The 26,650-nt window shown below is 40.4% G+C and overlaps 3 protein-coding genes and 1 long non-coding RNA gene across 6 annotated transcripts in view; 1 reads left to right on the top strand and 3 right to left on the bottom strand.

Moving 5' to 3' along the window:
- Positions 1 to 663: 663 nt before the first annotated feature.
- Positions 664 to 10,491, bottom strand: LOC117543348. Its single transcript, XR_004568556.1, has 3 exons — positions 10,431 to 10,491; positions 8,767 to 8,872; positions 664 to 749 (listed from the first exon to the last, which is right to left on the bottom strand). It is a non-coding gene; the product is annotated as an uncharacterized LOC117543348 (long non-coding RNA).
- LOC117543347 lies at positions 1,341 to 3,762 on the top strand. The gene is made up of 3 exons (XM_034211544.1): positions 1,341 to 2,305; positions 2,396 to 2,472; positions 2,591 to 3,762. The coding sequence occupies exons 1-3, from the start codon at positions 2,237 to 2,239 to the stop codon at positions 3,336 to 3,338; spliced, it is 894 nt and encodes a 297-aa protein (XP_034067435.1). The 5' UTR covers positions 1,341 to 2,236; the 3' UTR covers positions 3,339 to 3,762.
- Positions 4,109 to 6,361, bottom strand: LOC117543346. The gene is made up of 3 exons (XM_034211543.1): positions 5,655 to 6,361; positions 4,909 to 5,044; positions 4,109 to 4,700 (listed from the first exon to the last, which is right to left on the bottom strand). Exons 1-3 carry the CDS (start codon positions 6,245 to 6,247, stop codon positions 4,398 to 4,400), a joined length of 1,032 nt encoding a protein of 343 aa, XP_034067434.1. The 5' UTR covers positions 6,248 to 6,361; the 3' UTR covers positions 4,109 to 4,397.
- Positions 10,492 to 20,979: 10,488 nt separating the features above from the next.
- The window catches only part of tbc1d1 (TBC1 (tre-2/USP6, BUB2, cdc16) domain family, member 1), a 43,785-nt gene continuing 38,114 nt past the window's right edge, over positions 20,980 to 26,650 (bottom strand). For all 3 annotated transcript variants that reach the window (XM_034211602.1, XM_034211604.1, XM_034211605.1), the window contains 3 exons: positions 25,776 to 25,945; positions 23,262 to 23,438; positions 20,980 to 22,543 (listed from right to left, as the gene is read on the bottom strand). In XM_034211602.1, the coding sequence (XP_034067493.1) occupies positions 22,238 to 22,543; positions 23,262 to 23,438; positions 25,776 to 25,945 (653 nt within the window). In that variant the 3' untranslated portion in view covers positions 20,980 to 22,237. The remainder of the gene's footprint in view (positions 22,544 to 23,261; positions 23,439 to 25,775; positions 25,946 to 26,650) is intronic.

The following is a 26,650-nucleotide window of genomic DNA, read 5'->3' as shown; positions in this document are numbered from 1 at the left end:
ATCGTGACAGTTGTTTGCTGTGTATCTTTATTTTACATTTGTTTGTTTGTATAGCCTCCAATCACAGTGGGTAACATTGCCAGGAAGCAGAACAATTATACTTTCATACATTTCCAAAAAACACCCACAAATATTTTTCAAAGATCAGATATTTTTTGTTGCATCCATTTCAAATGTTTACAAGGATTGTGCAGGAGTATGACAAAAGTGCTGTTGTCAGTTTAGAACCCAATGTATTGAAAAAACAGGAAGAGGATCGACATCCTTTTGTAAATATGACTGTCATGCATATATTATGTATTTGAAAATAATTATTCAACTGTCTTCTCACTACACAACTGTGTATGCACTTATCATTATTGATAGCCAGTCTGAGCCAGAAGACACAATGGAGGAAATGTATTAATTGTTACTATTACCACTTAATTTTTCTATTCTATTCTGTAAATCTTATTATAGTTTCATCATTTAATATTACAATACATCACTTTGTCTTTCCCAGCACAGAATACCTGACTGCGGAAGACATTGTTGCAGAACTCTCTGCAAAAATAACAAATACATCTTGCAGCAGGTTCAATATTAACAGAGCCAATGTGTGGGATGGAGCAATCCGCGGCTTCAAAGGTGCCTCATTCGATCCCTCTTATGAGATGTCAGTTAAGTTCACTGATGATGAGGGACAAACTGAGGATGGAGGGGACACTGGTGGTCCCAAGCATGAGTTCCTGACCCTCCTTATGGAATGCCTGAGAATGAAGAAAACATCACGTCAGCAACTGTTTGTGCCCCATGACGGTGTGACTTTCCCAGCCGCTCACTGTCTCAAAATCTGATTCTAAATGTATATTGTTCTCTATAAAATAGAACTAATACACAATTATGAATGTATAATATAAGCTGTTTTGTGTATTTAATCATGCATTGGTCTACAATTTAATGATGGCTTCTACATATTTCACAAACAGACAATGAAAAAATGTGTCCTTCATGCTGATAACTAGTGTGTGCATCTGCCAATAGGCTACATGCACAGTCACTTCCGCATTCTACTCATAGCGGCCGATTCATTTCCTGTTTGAAAATAACGACCTTCTACACCCGCTGCCTACAAGAGCTTCCGAAATTAAAAATGTCAGATGTTCATCGGATTTGCCGGACGACTAAAGCCCCAGGCAGCAAACTCGATAAAGGCTTCAAATTATATGCTGCGTCATATATACACAACTATGAAGGTAAGAAGGTAACCGGTACTAACCAGCTAGTTTATGCTCCGGGTTACGCTAACATTAGCTGTCAAAAGCTAGGTAACGCCAGAGCCCTATAGTATAACTACTATTATTATTATTATTATTATTATTATTATTATTATTATACTACTACTATAGTAGACTACTATAGGGCTCTGGGTAACGCTATGTACTGTTTCTGGTGTTCATTATTTAAAACATTAGCCATTTTGCTAACAAATACTATCGTTTAATAGCCTTATAGCCTAGCCAAGGTTGTCTTGTTGTTAGCCACACTGCATAATGGTATCAGCTTTTGTAAAGCAATGTTGCCATAGATGTTTTGACGTGAGTATAGATCTAACGCTGTTGCTCTGTTTTTCTTCATTCAGTGTCCAATAAAGACAGGCTGACAGGGCAGGTCAGCGTGAGAGCCTTGTGCTACAGGTCAATGCGGAAGAGCGAGACAGCACACAGTTTGAGTGTAGGCAGGCAGCATTGACACTGTTCCCCCCTGTTTATTGAGTTTCAGTTCAGTTAAACATTAGTTTACCTTAAGGGAATCTCAACAGTGTCCTACTTCTCCCTGCTTTATCACAGCTGATTGGTCAGATATTATTACATTGATTATGGATGTGTAAGTTTGGGGGTTAAAATATATAGTCAAAACTGCTTTAATACAATTTTCAATATCTTAGTTTCCAAAGAAAGTTCATTGTGGTATTGTAGGGTAAGAGGGTAACACTAAGCATTCAGGAATACATGCTTCTTCTAGGATAATGGGTCAGTAAAAATAACCAATAATTCTACTCATAATAACCTCCTGGCTCATAGTAACAAGTGAGGTTACTAATCACTAGTATTTCTTCTCTCTTTTTTAGATAACGCTTCGTGATTCATCACCAGTGGTGCTCACGCACAACCAGTGCTCCTGTGTTGCAGGAACTGTTTTGTGCAATCACACAGTAGCATTGCTGTTCTAAACAGCACACTACACTGAACTGAACATGCCAGTTGTGCCACCTGTGCATAGCTGTACTGAATCGGAACAGCAATGGCACAAGCCGCGAACAATGGTAATTTCAATGAGGTTCAAATACTTGTAATCTTTCACAGAGTTTTTGTTTTAAAGTGACTCAACGAACAGTAATTGTATTTTCCTTAAGGGTGTGAAGCCAGGGCCCATCAACTCCATGGTCTTCACCAAGCCTGTACCAAATAGGATGGTGCAGACTGGAGTAAGGTAATTTTAGCTGGAAAATTGTGTTTCCTGTATTTTTAAAAATTCATAATTCTGGTGCTGTATTCCTAACCTTTATTGTCACATTAATGTGCTATATTGTCTTTGCCATTCTTTGTAGGAGTGGATTCTACAGAGGCATGGTGGGGCCATTACCAGATCCCTGCCTGTTCAGAGTTACGGAGGCATACTCAGCATTCAGCATTGAAGACAGGCCGCTTGTGACCACAATGAACATGAGACCTGACAAGCCCCTTGTGGAAAGTGCCTTCGGGATTGTGCAGGAGGGCAGTGTTCTGTCCTATCAGATGCCTGCTTTGACGTCTCGGTACACCACACTTCACACTGACACACCACCAACACCCCACTTGCCCATAGAGGGGTATGTGATCTTGCCATGTGATTTACCGCTGGTGTGCTCAGAAGAGGAGCAACTACATATGAACAGCTTATCTGTTGATTTGGAAATGTCTCACAAAATTGAGGAGGCTACCCGTGAGCAAAGCTCTAGCTCAGAGTGGCATCTGCTCCGCAAACCCAGGGTTACTGCCTCTAGGTTTAGAGAGATTTGTCACGTCAGAGGTGAGAGCTCTGCTAACTCTCTTGCAGAGCGAATACTCAAAGGTACAAGGCAGACTGCAGAAATGAGGAGAGGTGCCGAGATGGAGCCCACAGTAGCAGCTGAATACAGTAGACTGGCAAACGTGAACTACTCCCCTTGTGGCCTTGTCATTCACCCCTCTACGCCCTGGCTTGGTGCCTCCCTGATGGAGTTGTTTTTGACCCAACAGAATATCCCCAATTTGGCCTTGTTGAATTCAAATGTCCCAATGTCCCAAATTATGTCGACTGCAAATATGTGCAGATAGAATGTGGCTCCCCTAAGCTCAAGAAAAGCCATGCCTATTACTGGCAAGTACAGGGTCAACTTCTTGTATCTGGGATGCAGTGGTGTGATTTTGTAGTGTGGGCACAAGAGGACTACCTGGTGCAAAGAATATACACAGATCCAGAAGTGCAAAGAGCAATCAGAGAAAAAGTAGACTTTTTTTTTTTTACACATACATGCCGAAGTACCTGTCATTAAAAAAGTAGTGGGCACTGTAGCCATTGTTAACTCTGTAAGCAGTTAGCTGCTAGACCCTGGATCAGCCATCATTGTTTTTAGGAGGCAATCCCTCAATCATGTGTTCTGAATGACAACAAAATGTGATTTCAATATTTTGTTTGATATATATTGTTTGTCACATTTCATATATGTAAATAAATATACAATTGTATTTAAAAAGACAATAAAGTGAAGTGATTTGTGTAATGAATAGTAAATCATTGCATTTGTAAGAAATCATCAACGCATTGTAATTTGCTATTTACCATTTATTCAAACAAAACACTAGCGTGTGTCAGGCAACACGGGATTACGGCGTGCTCACCCAGCTTAATCACAGCTACCTGCACAGGTGTCATCATCTTGTCTTATTTCACCCATTTCTTGACCAGTGCTTTGTTCTGATAGTTTGACAGCATACATGCTACTGCAAACAGTTGGTTGATGTTGTAGGCATGGGACAGGAGGATGACACCATCAAAAGTTTGTTCTCGTTTATCCTCCTAATGACACGCTCCACATGAACCTCAGTCTGGCAATGGCCTGTGTCTCCCTCACCTGATAGGCTGGCATTTGCTTCTGCTTTGACAGAAAAGGTGGGCAGTACACCTTGCATTTGCAGCAATCGCTGATCAGGAAGCCCTTATCTACCATCACTGCCATGTTTTCAGTCAACAACGCAGCTATTCCAGATTGTTTGAAAATCTCCTTGTCGCTGACAGAACCACCATACAGACTGGAAACAAATGTCACTGCGCCATGTGGGGCTATGCCAACCAGGGCTTTCATGGTGTAGTGAGATTTGTATGTAGAATACATTTCACTTTGGAGGAGGAGTGAGGATGGTGTTTGACACCTCAGCTCTGTGCAATCCAGGATCACCTAGCTGTGTGTCTGGGAAATCTTTGAATGCCTCTGGGAGGTGGGCTTGAACTTCTGCAGGTGTAAGCCAGATGCACTGTGACCCCAATAAAGTTGTAAGAAAACTCGTCCATGTTGCAATGATGCGGCTCACAGTGGACTGGTGTACGTTGAAGCGGTTTGCAAGGTCCCTCTCTTTCAAACCCACCGACAGGAAGCAGAGAAAAAGGAAGAACTCGTCAATTGGCTGAAGCAGCTGTCTCTGGAAGATAAACAAAAAAAGGGTACTATATTAATGTCATGAGTGTAGCACACCATGGGAAAAACATTAAGTTGTTTTAATTCTCTGATGTATTCAAAAAGGATTGAGTACTATAGCCTTTTAGCCTACACGAAAGCAATGAAATGTCGGAGAAACATTTTCCCTTCAGTTTGTGTTTAGATTGTGTGTTAAAAGAAACGTAGCCTACCGTTGATGGACGTGCGTGTGTAACCACTTCTTCATTCCTCTTGGCAGCTGATATCGCTCTTGTAACATGAACCATTTTATAAATGGAAGGCTCAATCAAAAACCAGAAGGCCATCAGGTGGTTATAGCTCGGGAATCTGTACACAAAAGACACATGTCAGTCATTAATTGACTCGTTAACTGTAACACATGGGCTAATGCTTTCCTCTTGTTTGCTATAATACATTACAATTCAAATAGACTGATTAAGAAGGCACTTGGTGCAGGTATAGTAATATACAGCAGTAACATGTAACAACTACATTAAAGCAGCAGTAATAATAATCTAAAACATACAGGGAACATTTTACACAGAATGACTACTTTTACTCTTCATTCTTAAGTGTGCAACTGGGAGAAACGCAGTGGATATTGACATGTACTTTTACTTTGGTAAGGTTTTGAAGATTTCCACTTGTAGTAAAGTATTATCAGTATGTTGTTAGTATTAGTATGTTTTACTCCACCACATTTAGTTAACCTTCATAGTTTCTAGTTACTTATGAAAACACATGATTTATGATTCTACATGTTCAGTTCAGGAGTATTTTCAAACCATAGTATTTGTACTTATACTTCAGTTAAGTTGAGTAGCCTACTTATTCCAACACTGCATGCAAATAGTCAGCAGTCAAACGGCAGGTAAACAGGATTCTTTATAAGCTAACCCATCTCAAAAACTTGGATAGAATTTAGCCAAAACATTACCTGGTATATAATCGGATGTTGTCGTCGGAGCCAGCAAACCGCTGTAAGCAAAACTCTCGCTGGACTCTTAACTCCTGCAGTTGCTTCTGCAGATCCTCCACTGTTTTGGAGTTGTCTTCTGTAGCTTGAGAGGACATGTCCAGTGAAGCTGGTTCAGGGGTTGAGCAGTAATCATGGTCACGGACATCGATGTGCTCTTCCTGCTCCTCCCGAGAGACTGGTTCAGTGGGCCGCTCCCTTCTCTCCCAAACACTAGCCCGCGGTGTTTGAGCAGTGAAGTGATTCCACTCAAACAGAGTTGGGACAGCACCTTTCACAAGCCTCCTACGGCCATCAAGGGTTTTTGGCTCTATTAGTTGATCCGTAGCGAAGTGACGACTGCAGACCTTGGAGTGAGAGGAGATTGTAAAGTTATCGCGTCGTATTTTAACCAGCCACTGTCTTCGCAGCTCGAGTTCGGTCGGAAAGCCATGGAAACTTAGGACGCCGTTGAATTTAGCTGACGCCGTACAAAGTGGGACACAGCAGTGCTCGGAGTAGTTTTTTACTTGTCTTTGCAAATGCTCCGTTTTGAAAATCTTCCGTCGACTCATATTTAAACCACAGATTTAAACAGTAAAACATTTGTGGACGCTCAGCTACGCAGACCAGAAGCAACCCGGAAGCGTCCGAGCAGTATAACGGCTAAGGCGGAAGTACGTCTCAGACTTGATTGATTGATTGATTGAAAAGTTTATTAACAGCTTGTATATTGGGTACAGTACAGTACAGCTCAAAACATACAATTGTTAAGGGGATGCAGACCAGAGAAAGACTTTCGTCTTGTTTACATCAGGGTCCCCCATTTCCAATTCATCATGTCATTTAAGACATATAAGACATATTTGACATACAGATGGCTTATTTACAATTTACATACAGGTGTTTTTTTTTACATACAGATTGCTTGTTTACAATTTTCATTTTAGATTTCGTTCTAATACATCCTAACCGGACATTTACCAAGTCTACAGATATACAGTTAGTAACAGAGTCTAAAATGCGCGTATATACATAGATGGGGGGGGGGGGGAGCTGTCCATTGAACGACAGGTTGAGATTTGTACCATTACCGGGGCCAGTTTTGCAATGCTCTCCCCCGAAGGTGCTCTTTAAGAGAGGTTTTGAAGGTAAGTATAGTTTTACTTTCCTTTACAGTTGTGGGAAGAGCGTTCCACCTTGATGTGGCATAATTGCGAAACGTGTATTCCCCCTTTTTTGTGCCAAATCTGGGTTTCACATGATTTGTGGAGCTCCCTCTGGTGTTATGATCATGGTATTCCTTGATCTTTGGGAAGAATTTTGACATGTACATGGGTACCATAGAGGTGTAGTGGATCTTGTAGACCAGGCCATTGCAAGTAGCTGTACTCTGTCGTCTACTCTAAGCCATCCTAGGTTGTCAAAGTGGGCAGAGGTGAGGTGGGTTCTAGATGAAAGGTCAAGCAGTAGTCTGACCAGTTTATTTTGCGATGTTTGAAGTTTTATTTTTAGCGCCTTGGAGGTGCTATGGTACCATGACGTGCAAGCATAGTCATAGTACCCTTGAATGAGTGCTCCTGCCAGAGTTTTCAGGGTGTTTTTGTTACCAGAGAGGAGATCCGGTATAGGAATCTAGTTCTTTGATTGACTTTTTTTATTACATTGGATGCCATTTTGTCACAGGAGAGGTTTGCCTCAAGAATAGATCCTAGGTATGTAATTTGCTTCTTACTTGTGACAATAATGTCGCCCACTGCAACTGAGAAGTCGTCGGATTTGCTGAGATTATGTTTCGAACCGAAGAGAATGGACTCTGTTTTACCCAGGTGTAATGATAATTTATTATCGGCGAGCCAGGTGCAGAATCTGCCGAGCTCGGAGTTGAGGGTTTTTTCAACCTGCAACCTGTTCCTGTCAGAGACCAGCAGGGCTGAGTCGTCCGCGAACAGGAACAAGTTGCAGTCACATGCTGATGACATGTCATTTACATAAATTAGGAACAGTAACGGACCTAATATGCTTCCTTGTGGAACACCACAGCTCACTGGGAGGGGGGGGGACAGAGTACCGTTTACCTCCACCATCTGTTCTCTCCCCTCCAGGTAGGATTGCATCCAGCTCACCGATAGTTTATCAAAACCAATTGCTTTTAGCTTGTCAATCAGAATGGGGTGATTGACAGTGTCGAAAGCCTTTTGTAGGTCCAGCATCACCATGCCGCAGTACTTGCCCTCGTCCACCTCTTGTTTGATGTGGTCGCTCAAATAAAGAAGGCATGTGTCAGTGGAGTGGGATGTTCTAAAGCCAGATTGAAATTCATAGATTAGTTTCTTTTCGACCTGTTCATATATTATTTTTTCCATGACTTTCGAGATGGAGGTAAGTATAGAAACAGGGCGGTAGTTGCCTGGGTCCAATTTGCTGCCCTTTTTGTGCAGGGGGGTTACTCTTGCAATTTTGAAGTCTTTGGGTACTTTTCCCTGTTTTATGGAGAGGTTAATTATGTGAGCTATGACTGGTGAGATGGCGGTTGCTGTGTCTCTGAGGAATTTGGAGGGGATATTGTCGTGGCCAGTGGCCTTGTTAGGTTGGAGGGCGCTCAGTTTTAATGAGTACCTCTGCTGTTGTTACCCTTGCAAGACTGAAATCATCTTTGCGTACCCCTAGGTTTTTGTAGTAGGTCATGATGTGATCTACTCCAAAAGCCCTGAGTGGGAGGGTAATTTATTTACAAAAGTTGTGGCTATGTTTGTGAAAAAAATGTTCAAGTACTTGGCCACATCCAGTTTGTCTGTGATGAGCCTGTTATCTGTCTTTATGTTTAAGTTAGAAAATCTCGTTTTGAGTTTTTTACTGCAGCCAAGCTGGTTATTGAGTAATTTCCAAAGTTCACAGGGTTTATTTTTGTTTTCCTCAGTTTTGACATTGATGAAATTCTTTTTGGCAGTTTTGATCATGGAGCTTACGTCATTTCTTAGTCTGTTTCTTTCAACCCCTAGTGCATGTAGCCTATTAGTATTCTAAACAGAGTAGTGTGTTGAATCCTTATTTCTTGCATTTGAAACAGATACAATAAAAAAAGTGAACTTACTGTTGTGTTCAACTTCTGCCAAAAACTGTACATGTTTGCCACAGGAGCCACAGAACACTTGAACTGTCCCCAGATGCTGGCCACAGAAAGGACACAACATGGCGGCCTGAAAAGACATACATTGATGTAGTAAATCCACTTAATCAAGTTAATCAAAAACACATAGTCTAAATAGTGGTTAGCTAAATAAATAGAAAGATACATAATGTTTACCGTTGAATCTGTGTTTTGTCTCTCTCTCCTTGAATGTCTTCTCTATATTTGTTCTTGAGCATGTCTAATGCACACTACTCTCCTGTCATTACTTTGTCCCTCTTCACATGTTGTCACATCTCTCTCTCTCTCTCAATTCAATAGCTTTATTATGACCATAGTTACAGGTAATTGCTAAAGCTCTGTATAGTTGCAACATCTATACACAAATATATATAAAAAAACTGCTAAGAATTCAAATGTCCTTTTTCCGCGGTACTCTCTATGGCCCGTGTTATTTGCCTGCACTTGATTTGTCATCTCTTTTAACAATTTTCTTCACTCACTTTATCTTCTCTTCACGTGAAGCTCTCCTCCCTCAGCTGGTGTAGTAGCTAGGCACGCTAACGCTAGCTAGGCGATATAAATATGACGCTATAAAAACTAGGGCTGTCAAACGATTAAAAATGTTAATCAGATTAATCACAGTTTAAAAATTAATTAATCATGATTAATCACCATTCGAACTATTTTCCAAAATATGCCATTTATTTATGTAGGCCTATATTGTTGTGGGAATGGAAAGAAGGCGGATATATTAATTTAACATACAGTATCTATGTTTATTATAACATTTTCTGCGTGTCAAAAATGAAAGACAACCCACACACCTATCAATCTTCAAACCGTGGGGTCTTAATTCATTACGTGTTGATTTCTATCAACGGGGGAGTACTTCAGGAAAGTCGACAGAGGGGGGGGGGGCGGCGGCTCGTGGAGTACTTCTTGACCACAGAGTGTGAACGTTGTGATCAGCTGTTTTAGCGCAGTTCTCCAGTGAAGGGGGGAGTCTCCCTCCTCAGCCGGTTGGCGTAGTTTTGGCACAATTCCGTTGTACAGACCGACGTTAACAGCAGCCCTGTCTGTGCACACGGAGACCGACTCTGTCGTCCGGTGATCTAACCGCCTTCTGGAAAAGCCTCACAAGTACGTCGGTACGCAAATGCGCTTTGTGACACAAGTGACGGTACGCATGTCAGATTACGCACATAACCTGCGTACCAGTTATGTGCACCCCTGTACTACAGCAAAAGTATTCTCCGTCGGGACTTCCTGCAACAACACCACGCCGTTATCAAAGATGTTCTATTGAGAAGACGATCACTACGTGACAAAGTTTTCAAAACCGTGGCTACTGAAATCAATCTTACTAACTGCTGTCTGTGCAATTTACTCTGCGCGAGTTGGCAGACTTTATTTTGTTTACTTTAACATCAGTTTTCATGGTAGGGCTAAGCCATTTCTTGGTATGGGTGTAGCCTACCCCAGCCATACCCTGGCGCTGCCACTGGTGGCACGTATGGGGCGGGCCATTCTGCACATGCGTTAATATTTTAACGCAATTAATTCAAAAAATTAATTACCGCCGTTAACGCGATAATTTTGACAGCACTAATAAAAACAAAACTTACCTTCTTATATCTTTCTCCACTTAAATGAACTTTCTTTCCTCTCGATTTCCATCACTCTTGTTCGTTCTCTCTATGTCTGGTCAGACATCAATCTGTTCCACGTAGCGCGCCCCCTAGAGGCCTGGAGCACTTCCGGAATGTTTTTTTTGTATGTGTTTTGGGATTTGTACGTGCTTTGGACTTTGCGTTTGTTTTCGGGGTTTGTGTGTTGTATTTAGTTTGCATAATTTCTGTAAATGCAGCGTTTTTCTGTTGTATTTGTTTTCAGGGTTTGTTTGTTTTTCATTTCATTATTTGCAGGTGTTTCCTGCTTATGTATGCGTTTTGGGCCGTTGTTCCGTGTTTGCACCTGCCGGCCACCGTATAAACTGACACAAAACAACAACAAACTTTTGCCGAGCCAATTGGAGAGTTTCATCAGCAGCACGTGGTAAAAACCACCAATGAGCGCTCAGCTCGAGATACCAGCGAGTCGTTTCCCATCAAGCATTTAGCTTCCGCAGCCCGTGGAGAGGAACTGCGCCGACTCGCCGCGCCTCGCTCTTAAGGCGTCTTTGTCCCGCGAGATTTCAACGTCTCATGTAGGCGAGCCTCCAGAGCAAGTCGGACAAAATGACTAACCATCATGCAACGCGCTAGCAAGATGTTGATCGCAATTGCGCAGGTCTGCGCAGGTCTCGCTTGTCTCAAACAAGCCTAGGGACTTCGCCTCTCTATTCCAATGGCTGGCGTCTATGTCACGTGTTCTTCAAATTTCTCCCTGCAAAAAAACAAAACATGGCCGAACTTCGTTTTATTCTCGGTGGAAAATGCTTATTTTAAAGTTAGTTTGGCCATTAAAATGCGTTTTGATGTCATTTGATGCGAGAAATATGAGTTGTTATTTCAGATTATGTGTGCAGTGGATGTAATATGATCTTTAGTTTGCTAGTTATTACGAAGATTACTTCAGGAAATTGCGTCCATAGAACGTTTTCATTGTTACCAAGGTGGTTGCTAGGGACGCTGCTATCGATATTATTTCTGTTATGTTGTGTAACTGTTTAATGGTGTTATCTTTATTGTTACCCCCTTCCCCGTCAATGTATAGTGTTGGTCCACAGCGTAAACGTATTAGTTTAACAAAATCCGCATATAAAGATACGTTATTTTCCCCTGTGCAATTCCAGTCTCACATCTCACAGCACATCGTCATTAACAAATACCGGAAACAGACCGAAAACATTTAAAAAAAAAAAAAAATACTTTATTCCGAGTGTGCTTGCTTTTCTCTTTGAAAGTCATCACATAACGGCATTGTAATACACGGTTCGGCTGCATTAAATACATATCTGCCGTAGTTCTCTATTTATAGAGCCATGATGAGACTTCAAGACAAACATGAGGAACTGCCGCCACCACTGAAAATGTGACGTGGATCATAAATATATCAGCAGTTAAACAACATCTTACATTTCTTTTCACACAATACGTCTCCTTGCAGTATCAACACTAATTCGGCTGACTTTTATATTTGATCCAATTGGTAGATAGGCTGTATTTACACCATAAAGGTGCACAGCTGATATAAAGGGACACCTAGTGGTTAAAGCATGTTATTGAATTTCATTATTTTTATTATTAGATATTAATAGGATCCCTATAAGTATATTCATTACTCGTTTATTCTCTACGAATAGTTAATTAAAGACTGTATATAATTACTATTTTGCACATCCCTTTCAAGATTTCAAGACTTTCTAAGGTTTATTGATTTATCATATTCACAAACGGTGTAGTTATGCATTGAATGAAAAACTTGGGTCGCAGGTTCCTCAATAGTGCATTACAAGACATCAATCAATATTTGTGCATATCTCCAGCAATGTTAACTATGTTGAAGCACTTATTTTAACTGATATTATACATATGTATACTCTTATAAGATGTATGTAGATATTTCATCTCCGGCCTTGTTAGGTATTGAACAATCAATAAATAAAGAACACAGAATTGTTAAATATAAAACACAGAATTTGTGTGATTATACTAAATGATGTAAATAAACACCACTGCATATTTACAACTGTTACACATGCTGATGTAACGCAAATGCTTCCAACTTGGGATCAATAAAGTATATCTTATCTTATGCTGATCGATGGCTACTGCCATATTTGCAAAATCCAGTTTTGGACAGTCTGCCGTGGTTCCATCCCATTTCAAGTGCTGTTCGAGGCTCGGCGTAACCCTCGGAGCATACTCTCCAATCCCAGAGCTTGAGGACTATCACGGGGTTTGTCAAGCGAAGCGGAGAGAATACTTACTTCCCGGTGTAATATTCTCTAAAGCAAATGAGCTGCTCCGACCCTCGGTCCTGACGGACTCCAACTTGTGTTTATTAATCAAACAAATAAATAAACACAAGGATAATAATGTGTTATTGTTGAGTAAATGGAGAATTGCACAAGGGAAAATAACGTATGGCTATCTATGCCACAATTTTAGATGCGGATTTTGTTAAACTAATACGTTTGCGTTGTGGAGCAACATTGACGGGGAAGGGGGTAGCAATAAAGATAACACCATTAAATAGTTACACAACATAACAGAAATAATATCGATAGCAGCGTCCCTAGCAACAAGTAACAAGTAGTTAATAATAATGAAAGACATTAAGAAAAAGGCATTTTAAACAGTCATTAAAAAGCAACACAATCTACCTGCATTGCATTACTCTAAACGTGTAATAAAGTGCTTTAATCAGTAGGTGGTTTGGGTTAAAAAGCTGTCAAGTTTACAGTGTTACCAAAATAAAATATACTGCTGTTTCTGGTTTAGTTTACGACGGATATATTTAGTTATTGTTTTGATATTTAACACAAAAGCGATGGAAAAACCCCACAGCAACACAGAAAAGATGGTATTAACATGACCCAGCGGTCTAGTAGTTAATAAAAAACAATAATATAAAAACAAAATATTACTACTAACTTTATTGTGAAATTCAAACTGAACGGTAAAAGAATAGTTTCCGGTCTATTCTGAGCCTGATCTCTGTCGATAAATAAAAATAAAGAACTACGACAGATGTGTAATATATTTAATGCAGCCGAACCATTTATTACAATGCATTCATGTGATGACTTTCAAAGAGTAAAGCAAGCACTGCTGAATAAAGTATGATTTTATCTTTTACGAAACGTTTTTATATGACAGTTGGAGGTCAACCAATCACAGAGCTTGAGAACTAATCACGGGGTTTGTCAAACAGAGCTCATGGTGTAGTCCTAAACGATAGCTGGGGATTCTGGGTAGTGCAATTTGCAATGTGCAATTTCCTTGCCAAGGCTTTGACGTTTCTTTGAAAAAGATGTGTTGTTTCTGCCATCCTTTACTCCGAACAAATATTTGTTTCTCCGAATCGAAGGGGAGCGTCACAACTGCACGCCACGGGACCCTGACCAAACGTCGCTCCTGGACGATTATGGAGTGAGAGTGTGTTGTCTAAACATGACTACACATTCCCAGGAATACAGTTGATTAGTGGTGAGTCAGAGTCAATTAAAATGTAATAAATAAAAAAGATATTCTTGGGAATTACAACCTGTACATTGAGGGCTTGGCTCAATAAAGACTATATATATTTTATGACCTTTGATTTAAAAAGCGTTAATCAGATATCAGCAGACATAACTCATTCTTTTAAAATGCCCGCTGACTGCTGTAACCTCAGATCAACTCTTATCTTCATATCTTTGATTTATAGCACTGTTTACCATCTAAAACACTCACTGATTGTATTACCTAATGACATTCAGTACACATTACAAATTCGAACATTGTTATAAAACACCCACTTATATCTGCTTCATTTTATTTATTGGTACTACAGTTTGTCACTTTTATAGATTCATGATAGGGGTGTTGTTTCTTTTTATCATATGAGAACAAAGGATTTTTTGTTGTTAATTTGGTGATTTGTCAAAGAAGTAACACTTGACACGTAGACAACCACACCATAAGTTCAATTTGGTCTGAATAAAGTTAGGTATCCATCACTGAATACCTAACTATGCACCAGAAGGCATGTTAACTAGCAGTGTAGACATGTGGAGCTGCAATGTCTGGGTGGTATGTTCACACACACAACACACACACACACAACACACCACACACACACACACACACACACACACCACCCACACCACACACCACACACACACACACACCACACACACACACACACACACACACACACACACACACACACACACAACCACCCCACACACACACACACACACACACACACACCCACACACCACAGTTGAAAATGCCACAACGTGGGTTTTATGTGCAATTTCCTTGCCAAGGTTTTGACGTTTCTTTGAAAAAGATGTGTTTGTTTCTCCATGAAAAAGAGCCAACTGACTCACCACACACAGAGTGCAATGCAGAAAAAAATCCACCTGAACCATCTCTTAGAAACTTTAACCAGGATATGTGTGAAACTATTCTGAGAAAACTGCAAAAACATTGATTAGATCTTTGAAAGGTAACAAAGTCAATGCTCTTCTTGAAGCGCCAATGAGACAGGACAGGATTGTGCACATTTGAGAAACAAATGTAAAGCAGGGGTTCAAGATTCAAGGGCTTGTATGGCGGAATATTCCTGCCAAAAGTCACGTGATATTTGTTTGTCTCGGTAGGATTTATTTTTTGTACTCGTAGAAAAAAAAGTGTTGCACTTGTAAAACCTAAAATGAATTTGTCTCTGAAACAGGATTTATTAGAAAAATGGAATGTGTTTGTATACGTTTTTTATTTGCAAAACTAAATGCATTAGGTTGTAGATGGTGTTTTGTATTTGCAAACCACACTGTGTTTTTTAGTGAATCATAAGGCATTGGTAAAACTTGTTTAGTTTGTGGAGTTATGGCAGGAAATGAGCTCCATACTTTACGCGTCACTAGCAGTATGGCAGTATGTGATGAAAATAAATAGTGTGCAGTAAATAATCGTAGTATTCAAGCATAAGAAATACATACAAAGAAATAAAAAGGATTACAAATGAAATGTTAGGCGCAGCCAGTAGTTGAGTACAACTTAAAAAAAAGCTTTCTTTACCTTACTGTGGCTAAAATCACTCGAGAGCCTTAGTTGATTTTTTTAAGACTGATGTCCGACTAAAGGTACAGTGAGAGCAACAGGTCCAGTATAATCAGGAGCTGACTTTATGGCCTTCTTCTGGATTATCCGGATGCTTCAGGTAACGTAGCTTCTTATCATGATTTAGTGCTGCAGTAGTGCTTTATGGTAAGTTATTGACACTGTTTGACCTTTTGTTCGGACCACTGCACTCTCATCTCAGCGCTTGATGTGCTGTATGTAAAGAAAGCATCATTAATGATTACATCCCCCTTAATTACTGTATACACCCCACAGAAGGATGAAGTGAGTATGTATTGTGGCGCGTTTCCACTGCAGCGGGGTAGCCCCGTTTAAGCGTCCTCGCTCTGGCCTCGGGCTGCCTCGCTGGCCGGCCCAGGCCGTGGCGCATTTCCATTACAGTTTAGGACCTGGGGTAGCAACGCAGTGTAGGCGGGCGATCGGCTTGGTTTTTGTTCACATTTCGAGTTGTTCCGTCGAGCTCCCGCTGGATTTGATCATCCCCAATGAGATGTAGGAACGTCCGTCACCACCTATCCTCGGTCGACCACGGTGTGCTTTCTTATTAGACGTAGCCATTTTTGTAGCTCATCCGTTTACAAAATGATGTTTATAAAAATGCTGCAAGCTTGCTTCTAGATATATATGCGACGCTAGGGATGAACTCGCGCGCAATCTTGTGACGATTCTCTCTGACCAATCAGCAGTCGAGAGTGTTGACGTCACTAGTTCAGCCCTGGCCCTGGTCTGAGGGAACCACGATTTTTATGAGGCCGGAAAAAGAGGGAAAAAAGTACCCGCTGGCCGGTACTAGGCTATATGGAAACGCCACCAAAAACCGGCCTGGCCGCTTGAGGACGGTTAAGGATGCTTAAACGGGGCTACCCGCTGCAGTGGAAACGCGCCATTGGTCTGTGAAGGTCAGCTGATAATGAAAGCCAGCGTATAAAGGGATGTCTGGCAGTCGCTCAAAACACTTTGGTCCAGACTAACATTTCTCAAAAACCATTCAATTGATTGCAATGACATTTGGTAAAGCTAGTCATGGTTCCCAGAGGATGACTCCTACCAACTTTGTGGATCCCCTTAGTGGGAATTCTACAGAAGAGTGATCCTTCAGGCTGGACAGACACACCTGAAGTATATGTTAACAGAACATAATGAGAACATAACAAGATGGATCCAGGAGGATAAGCAGCCTCCAGGTATCACTGAACATCTACTGCAGAAACTGACGGAGCAACACACACCCCTCCACCAACCTGGAGAGGCTGGATTTCGAGAGAGAGAGAGAGACACAGAGACAGAGACAGAGACAGAGACAGAGACAGAGACAGGAGACAGGAACAAGAGACAGAGACAGAGTAGAGAGAGAGAGAGAGAAGAGAGAGAGATAAGAGTAGAGGAGAGAGATAGAGAGAGATATAGAGCGAGAGAGATATGAGATAGAGATATAGATATATAGAGATAGATAGCTAGCATCCGCTCTATCGCATCGCTATCGCTATATCGACTGCTCTCAGATCTCTCTCTCATCTCTCCTCGCTACTCTCGCGATCTCTCGCGCTTCTCCGCTCTCGATCTCGTCTATCATCTCTCTCTCTCTCGTGCTGTGGTGTTGTCTGGTGCTCTCTTCTATCTTCTCTCGCTCTCTCTCTTCTACTCTGCTCTATAGAGATGGCAAGGTCAGGCAGGCCTGAAGGTGTAGTGAGGAAGATTACAACCTGATTCCAAGTAAAACAAATAAAACTCCTGCAGCGTTTACACACCCCTGGTAGTCCCTCTCAGCCTGCAGAAAGAGACAACATTAACACACACTCAACTGCTGTGGCACAAACACACATAAAGTCTGAACACATCCACTTTTTACCACAACACAACACAGTGTAGTTGTTTCCCCGACTCTCTCCCGATCTCGCGTAGTCGCACTTCCTACCTGCTCCCTGCTCGGTTCACTCAACCAGAGAATTAAGAAAATCTGTCAAGGCTGTTGACTGATTTTTAACTTTTAACAGTCACGCAAGGCTCTGTCATTCCTGAACTCAATCATGTTCCCGACTTTCTTAAAGGTTCCCTATTATACCGTTTTTCATCAATATATTATAGGTCTCAGATATATACAAAACATGTCTCTGAAGTGTTTCTAAAGTGCTGATTCTCTGTCTGTTACTTTAGATGAAAATAAGGAGCCACTCCCCACGCCCCTCTGAGAGATATTTGGTTAAAAAGAACACAATGGTGCTCTAGGAGGAGATTCAGGTGATAAGGTGGGCGGGTGTTACCTTGGTTGGTGATTGGCTAATGGTTACACGAGCCAAAAAATCGTTATGACATCATAAAGTGGCCAAACTGATCAGCTCATTTTCAGACAGGTTTTTATAGAAATGGATCAGGACAAAAAGAGAGAGAATATTTTTTCCTGAAACTTTCAGAATCTCTTTACACAGAGGGGACACATGGTTATGGATAGAAGACATGAACAAGTGGATTTTGCATAATAGGTGACCTTTAACCTTTAACAGCAAGTGCACACAACATTTGAGCTATTACGACACTGCATGGTACCTGAGACTTTAAAGCAGGCACGCACGACATGGGCAGGGCAGCTAGGTTATGAAGAGTTATGTTGCTTTAAAAAAAATCTACATAATCCTTACAGATTAGCAGCATCAAGCCTGAGGATGGTGGTGGTGTTCTGCAGGGTGTGGCCGTATCAAGCAGTCATGCAGTTTCCATGTTGATCGGTATCTTTATTACAGGAGGGCGTGGCCGGCTTCTAGCTTCTGAAAAGAACATGACTCCTTTTGTTGCTGCATCATGGAAATCTCTATCCAGAAGTAGGGTTTGGTTTGGATTCCAGACTTGATCCATGTTTTTAAAGCAGGGTTTACTGACAGCATTAATCAGGGTGCATAACAATGCGGTTCTTTTGTTGATCCCTGTAGGGAACGTCTGATAACTTGCCCTCACCTTAATGGCAGGTGAAAGTTCATTTACAGGGCAACATTTCTGGAGCTGCCAGGGAGTTGTTAGCTAACATACATTTGTGTAAGCACTTTACCTTCATGTGACAATATGACATTTAACCCCCTGGATGACCTGAACAAAGTTGAATTTATGAGCAGGTGCTGTATATGTACTGTTCACACTGGAAAAGCAACTACATTGGGCATACTAAAACGTATCTTGTACTTAATAAACATTGATTTTTGAGTGTACTGTTAAATGAACATTGTTTTTCCCTTTATGGATGCCATTACTTTACCTTTACAGAGCATATTGTTGTTTCAAATCAAATCAAGTTTTAGTTATATAGCACATTTATAAACGATTTTTGGTCGAGCCAAAGTGCTGTACATATAATAAAAATAGCCTACAGTAGAGACACTTTACAGCAAATACAACAGCACAGATTGTTCAGAATATCAGTATCAGTGTTTGGTGCCATATTTCAACTTACATTTACTGGTTTTTGGCCATTTTTATACTAAATGTTAACATGACTGACCTAAAATCACCTTTTATTTTCATATAGGGAACATTTGAGCAAACAGTTGCCTATTTACACAAAGCAGTTACAGAGTAAAATGGTTATTTAGAGTCGTGTTTCTACCTGGTGATAGTCCAATACTCCTTTTCTTTTTAACTCCATTTTTGGACGTTACCAGCTCTTAAAGGAAATACTTGGCTCTTTAGCTGCTCAATGGTCCACTACGTTCACCATATATTCCCTAATTCTGTCCGTCTGATATTTGGTGCACATTGTGTTTTCACAGAAACAACTGCTGCGTTTGGAAGCTTTGATAACAGCATGACCCAAACGTTGCAGGCTATAAAACCAAAACAATGTCCCAATTTCCTCCCTGAACCCTCTGGTAAGTGCTTGGGTGGGAGAGGCTACAGACTTGAAATGATATGAATAGTGATGGGACACATTGCGTTCCTGTTACAATGCCAAATCAGAGACATTACGTACAGTTGTGGGTTCGGGACTGCCTTCATGGCAATTAAGAGTATGGTTCCAGACTTAAGAGATAGGATCTTGTCTTACAAAATGGAAAGAGGGGAAAATGTCAAATACAGCATTATTGAGCAAACAATTGTATGTATTGAACAGAAGTCTAAGCTTGCATTCTTCAAATGTCACCGGTTTTGCAATCTATTAATAATGTTATGTTTCTTTGTACATTTAGCTTAGCACTGACAGTCCTCCTCCAGTTCATTGCCTCAGTCTGTGTTTTACGTCACAATGCTAGGAATTGTTAGTAATTCCCTCAGGCAAATAATGCAGAAATAGGGTATTAGGGAAAGTATGCTTGAATGGCTCAAAATGTCTGCGAGAGAGCCCTCATGCTATTGATGATCTGACAGTATGTCAGCCCTTAGCCCTCGTAGTCTTAAAGTCTAGGAGACCTCGAGTGTCGTACAGTATAGCATTGATGTTGGGCCGAAGAGCAAAAATAAACTGATTTCAATTTGGTAGAAAAACCTGTTCACATGCTGTCATTTAACCCGTTGTTTATATCACGTATAGATCTGGATAGCTTGTATGCTGATTGTATACAAACTGTAAAAACACTAAACTATAAGGGTAAGTACGATATACTAAATTGGGACACAGCAGGGTGGAAGTTAAGCGATAGACTTGAACCGCACTGCTCTTGTTCAGCTACAACATGCTACAGCAGGAGTGTGAAAAATGTTACCTTTGTGAATGTTACCATTTCAGTGTATTATTTAAAGAATACAAGCTGGGGGCTTTTGTGATGATTTTACAGCAAAGGTGTATAAATCACCTGTAACTGCTTTAATCTTAGTTATTGTACATCCTGATCAATAGGCAGCTCCAGCCTGCCCAGCTGGTTGATTATTGGGTGCACTCAGAGGCCCTCAAACAGGTTTAGGAATGCAAGTAGAAAAGATCTTATGAGCTCTGTGTAATTGTATACTACTGTATCAGGATTAGAGGAAAGGCAGCCTTACAAAAAGTAATAAAAAAAACTCTGGGCATTAAACAAAGGCGTTTACCTGTTATTATATAATATAAGTAAGTACGAATAAATAATGCTAAATTATGTTTCATTGTGTATTTTCATGATTCTTTTTGGTTCTCCTGTTGCTGCTTTTTCTGTAGTGTACACAAGCAAACATACAGACCGAGTCACAACATGCCTTTCCTCAACTTCAGGAGTTCCTAGAAACAAATACATGGCTATGTTTAAAATATTGTGTACTGTATATTAGCACATGCTTGAAACCTCATATCAAGCCTGCAGCAAGTGACTGGCATGTTTAGACAGGAGGTAACATTTACGCCATCGTTAAAAGTATGGCTGCGTACAGTATGGACTCGTGTGTGTGTCAGGTGTCAAACACACACACACACACACACACAACGGTGTGGAAAGGATATGAAATGTATTTTAAAGTACAATATAACAATAATAGGCAGAATGAAAAAAAAACACATGTGCAAGGAGAGTCAAGAGTGAAAGCAAAATAACTTTACAGTGTAAATGAACAGATTTGTTGCCATCAGTGATGTGCACAAGCACACAGGAACACACATGTAGACACTCACATACTCAGGTTGAGGGATTTCAGTGTGTTGAATACAGTAAATGACTCATGGCTGACAGACTGTCTCAACAGCAGAGATTTCCTATTTGAAGTTTTAGACAAAAGTGCGTTTTGAAGTTAATCATTGATCTGTACTTCCCCTCACTAAAAAGGCACATCTACCGTTTAGAGTTTTCGGCTGAAACTGTATACATTTCCCTTTCTACACAGACAAATCAACATTTATGCAAAGGTGAAAAAAACAGGATGTGAAATGAATTGGATTAATTGTGTTACTATTCCTTTGCACCACTGTACTTAAAGTTTAAATGGAAACATAACCGGTGGAAGAACACAAATATGGAGCAGAAATGTCAAATGAGTTGACCTCTGAATATGATCACCACCATCCAAAAGCTAACATCATTTAGCTTATCTAATCTTCAACTTATATAACAGAAAACACTTTGTCATGAAGTTTATTTCTTCACCCGTCCCTTCATCTCACTTTCTTGTCACATTTCTCTCTTATATTTCTTTGGAAACATTTCGTCTCTGTGTGATCAACAACGGTTCTTTGTTCGAGCTTGTTTTATATTAATAATGACATTCTTTGGCTATTTTAGCCTTGTTGCATCCCACACAGGAGAATTAAAGACACAAGTGCAGAAGCTCACAGACATTCAAATATAATAACATACATTCGAGTACAGGTGAAAAATGTAACTGTTTTGTTTTTACAGTAGAGACCGAGGGGGACAGTGCTTACTCTGGGGAGGGTTGTTTGAATCACATGCTCACTTATATTTGTGACAGAGTTGGAAGTGGGCTTTTTGGGGTAGTACTCAAAATACAGGCGCCATCCTTTATTTATCTTTAAGCTCATACCCATTTTTGTTCTTGTTCCATTCTTCTCTCCGTTTAGGTAAAATGACCTCTGTATATTTTATTTGTATTAAAACATTTTGAATCCTTGAACAGGATAAAGGTCAAAGTAGGGAGCCATTTTAACGTCTTACCAACCTTCACTTTCTGGGCCCTTCACAAACTGCTCCTCCTCCTCCAGTCCACATTATCATTTGGAACATATTCTGATGTAGTTATGAACCCTCTGGAAGAACCAAAGAGTGGGGAGGGGAGTCCACAGTCCTGTTCGCCCCCCCCTCTCTCTCTTCCACCTTTTCTGTAGCTGTGACTGTGTGTCTTTCAGAGGGCGGGGGGAGTGTTTGTCCATCGGGGGTGGAGTGTGTGCCCAGGCTGGTGAGGATGTCCTGGAGGAGTTGGACTGTGCTCACTAGCTGCTTCTTCTCTTCCTCCAGCGCAGAGACGTGCTCCGTCAGCAGGACCTCCGACTGGGACAGAGCCTCCACCCGGCCCTGCAGGCTGCAGACACGAGCCTGGGACACCTGAGGGATGGTGGAAATTAATGGAGGAAAAGACAATAACATTCATACACTTTATATATAAAGCACATTTTGAGAGCAGCTGTTCTCTACATGGCCTAAATCATGATTGTATCTTAAATCATGATTAAGAACACAAAACTTAAAAATGGAGGACAATCAATGGAAAAACACATTGGAAGTGTCTTGCACCGAGCAAAAGGAGTTGGAGGTTGTTGCAGAGAGTGGGGAACTGAAAGATACGGAGATTGAAGACAGAGATTCTCTAATGGCCCCCAGAGGCTTGCTCCAAAAGCGAATATTTGTCATTAATGGACCAACCAAGTTCAAATGTCCAACATTATATCAGAAATAAACATCTTTAGAGCCTTGTACAAAAAGTGTCTTCATTCATTACACAGTAAATAATATTGAGGTTTAAATTAAGGACGAAGCTAATTTGAGTGACAGGTGAGAAGCATCACAGGTTGCTAGCCGCTAGCTACTCTTCAGCTCTGGTCTGCCTCATCTCTAACGATGGTCAAAATCTTTGCACATATTTGCATTAGACGGTAGTAGGGTAGAGTCAGCCCTGCCAAGATGGCAATGGCCGGAGCCACACACATTGAGATTCGGCTCTTTACAAAACATATGGGTGATGTCAGAGAAGCAGCCTCCATGTTAAACTGTCAATAGTCCTCATTCAAGAGGGTCCAAACATTCTGAGAATGTGCGTATGTACCTGCAGCTCCTCGCGCAGGTCGAGGTTCTGCTGTCGGAGGCTCTGATTGGTCCTCTCCAGCTGTGCTGTTCTCTGGTGTTGGTTGAGGGATGGAGGCGTGTCAAGCAGCTCATCTTGCAAGACATGGTACTCCACCTCGTAGGCCTGCAGCTGCTTGGACACATCCATCTGACAAACCTAATAAAAGTAAAAAAACACATAAAGTGTTTACAATGTGTAGCAGCAATCTATAAACCCTGACATTTGATCTCATTGAATGAACATTAAACCGTTACTGTAGTCTTTGTCAGGGGTTTGGCTTGGTGTGCACCATCTTTATATACTCTGGACTCAAGAGTTCTTAAATGTTTCCAAAATAAATAAATGTCAACATGAGCACACCAGAAATGTTGCAAAACCACAGATAGGTAGTAATAATAAGGTATCAGGATACGCATTTCCTTTGGGTTTTCTTCCAAATAACACTAGGTTTTTGTACAACTTAATCGTCTGACTATTTCTGTTTCTTCCTTCCTCAGACTTCCCATCAGCAATGTCACAATGCTCTTAGATTTCTGCACTCTAACTTGCTAAGTACAATGTTATCATATCTGTTAGTAGGGCTGCTCGATTATGGTAAAAATCATAATCTCGATTATTTGGGTCAATAATTGATATCACGATTATTAAAAACGATTATCCATTAATAGATTAATAATAATAGATTTAATTTGTTAGCGCTTTTACAGGTGCTCAAAGACGCTTTACAGATATAGTGAAGGGAAAAGAAAAGGAAGGAACAACAAATAAATATATAGTTAAAGTTAAAGTCAAATAATACAAAAACAATCACACATTAAAAGCCAGATTGAAGAGGTGATTTACTTTGAAAACATCAATTTATTGGAGAAGAAAAATGTGAACAGTATGTTTTTAACAGTTGATTACCCTGAACTTTAAGTATAATTCAACTGAAAAACCAAAAAAAAAAAAAAAAAAAAAGTAATAATAAAAAAATAATCGTTTTATTTCGATTACGTTGTTTTCGTAATCGTTGCAAGCCATAATCGTAATTGTCGTAATTGTCGTACTTGCGACACAGATTGTTGTTGACTGCACCTACAAATTCCATATTAGTCATATGGAATTTGTAGGTGCAGTCAACAACAATCTGTGTTATTTGTAACATTATAAAGGAAACAAGGGATAGTTTTATGGTTTGGCCACTATTACATAAGAGAAAATAAACCACGGAGACACGTTTAACTTACGTGACTCCAAACATCCTGTAGGTCACTCTCTCTGAGTCACCCCAGGTAACATATAGACATCCTGACATGGATAAGTGGTACTTGAGGGAAAGTACCGGCAAGCTAGAGCATGACTAAACGCCCTTTTGCCATTTCATGCAAATGACATGTTAAATGCAAATGTTCGAAACTAGAGAGTACCATGATAACATCTCTCTGCATGTCTTTGACTCATCACACACTCATGTCAGCCCTTCCCATATCAGGTGACAGCTTACTATACTGTATGTAGTTGAGGAAATTGCTCCATCTTGACATCAGTTTACACGAGAATGACACATAAAACAGTACAACAAGTTAGTCTGATCGTGACTGTTTTTTTTTAATTGTTTAAACACATGTGCCTTATGTTGAAATATGCTAGTTTCATGTTCTTTCACCACAAACACTGACTCATGAGGATATGGTTAAATCGCTTGACCAAACTCCACCCATCAGTTGTTTGAAGGAGAGGGTGTGGTTCACTTTGATAACATATGTCACTCGAGATGAATATAGTTTGAATGTTTTTGTTGCTCATAAAGCAATTATACTGCCGCGTTATCACTGCCATGAGTTGTACAAAAGGTCTTATAATGAAACACATCTGTTAAGAGAAGTGAGGAAAGTTTAGTGATGTCACTTATTCACACGCAGACATATGACAAGCTGAAAGGTCACTGATCCAATAGTTATGTAACCTATGCAAATACACTGTATACATTTATTTTTCAATGTATGTTGATATGTATACAGCTCAGAAAGAAATGAAGAGACCACTGCCAAAATGATCAGTTTCCCTAGTTTTACTATTTATGGGTATGTGTAAAATGAACATTTTTTATTTTATTCTATAAACTACTGAGAACATTTCTCTGTGTTGGAATTCAACAGAACTGGAATAGAATGGCTTCCATACATGTAGAGATTGAGATTTAAGAAACATTTGGAGTGTCTCTTTACTATGCTTCATATTTTTCAGGGTTTCATCCATCCAATTCTATTCTATATTTATTGAGTCACTGTTCAATTAATACATTGAAGGGACTATCCTTATAATCTTTGGTCGAAAATAGTCCTTAACAAATCAACTATTTACTTCAGTTAGAGTCAAATGTGTTTAAAACTGCAGTACACAATGAAAATAAATAAGACCAGGTCCATAACAACGTACTATTTGATTCCAGAGAGGCGGTCTAATGATAAAAGGAAGAGCTACACATTACGGATTGTTTCTAATCCTAACCTGGTTGATGGTCTTCTCCATCTGCACCAGGCCCAGGTTGGGCAGCGTGGTCTTGATGAAGTCCACGATGGACTCCAGGCTCTCGTGTTGCAGGATCAGAGGCTTGTGGCTTCCCAGCAAGCTCATGGCCACCTTGAAGATGACCTCTGACCCCTGCAGGAACAACATATCTGACAGGAGGACAAAAAGGCGCCGAAAGGTTATTGAAGAAAGAGAAATAACCGGTTAGAAGGGCCCTGACGTGAGAGCTTTTAGCTAAAGTTAGCAACATTAAAATAAATAATGACAGGCTCTCACAGATCAACCTACTGTGTTGATGGGTGACCTAAAGTGTTTTTTTTAAGTGATGAATGCTTTGACGTCAATAAAAAGATTTAAGCAAACATACATTTGTCCAGAGACTGAGTAGGTGTGTGTATTTGTGTTTGTTCCTTGAATGTATCAGGGTGGGGTAAGGGTTAGGCAAGATTGCATGAGATCATTCAACAGATTAAGGAATGGGCGTGGAGTTGTAGAGCCCCACATGCTGTATGATATCAAAGACTTCACTTTTCAATGATGATGCCCTCACACACACACACACACAGCGTTATGCTCAGATAAGTACGAGGAGCCAGAGAGTCTGGTTCACTAACTGAGCACCATGTAAGAAATTAGGCATGAAAACAACAGAAGGGAAAGACAGAGGGGCTGTGGGTGTGATGGTATTTACACAAACGATAAAAGGTCATTTCGGGAGTAAAACAACAGCTTGTAACAGAAAACACTTAGTCTTAAATGTGTCTGTGTGTACGTGACTCACTGACTTTGTTCATAATAATTAACAGCATAACATTTTGGTTTATAATATACAATAAAAAAATGCCACTCCCCTC

This window comes from Gymnodraco acuticeps, unplaced genomic scaffold (genome assembly GCF_902827175.1).
Source record: "Gymnodraco acuticeps unplaced genomic scaffold, fGymAcu1.1, whole genome shotgun sequence".
NCBI classification, from domain to species: domain Eukaryota; kingdom Metazoa; phylum Chordata; class Actinopteri; order Perciformes; family Bathydraconidae; genus Gymnodraco; species Gymnodraco acuticeps.
Note: the sequence above shows the minus strand (reverse complement) of the source record. Positions and strands in the feature narration are given on the sequence as shown.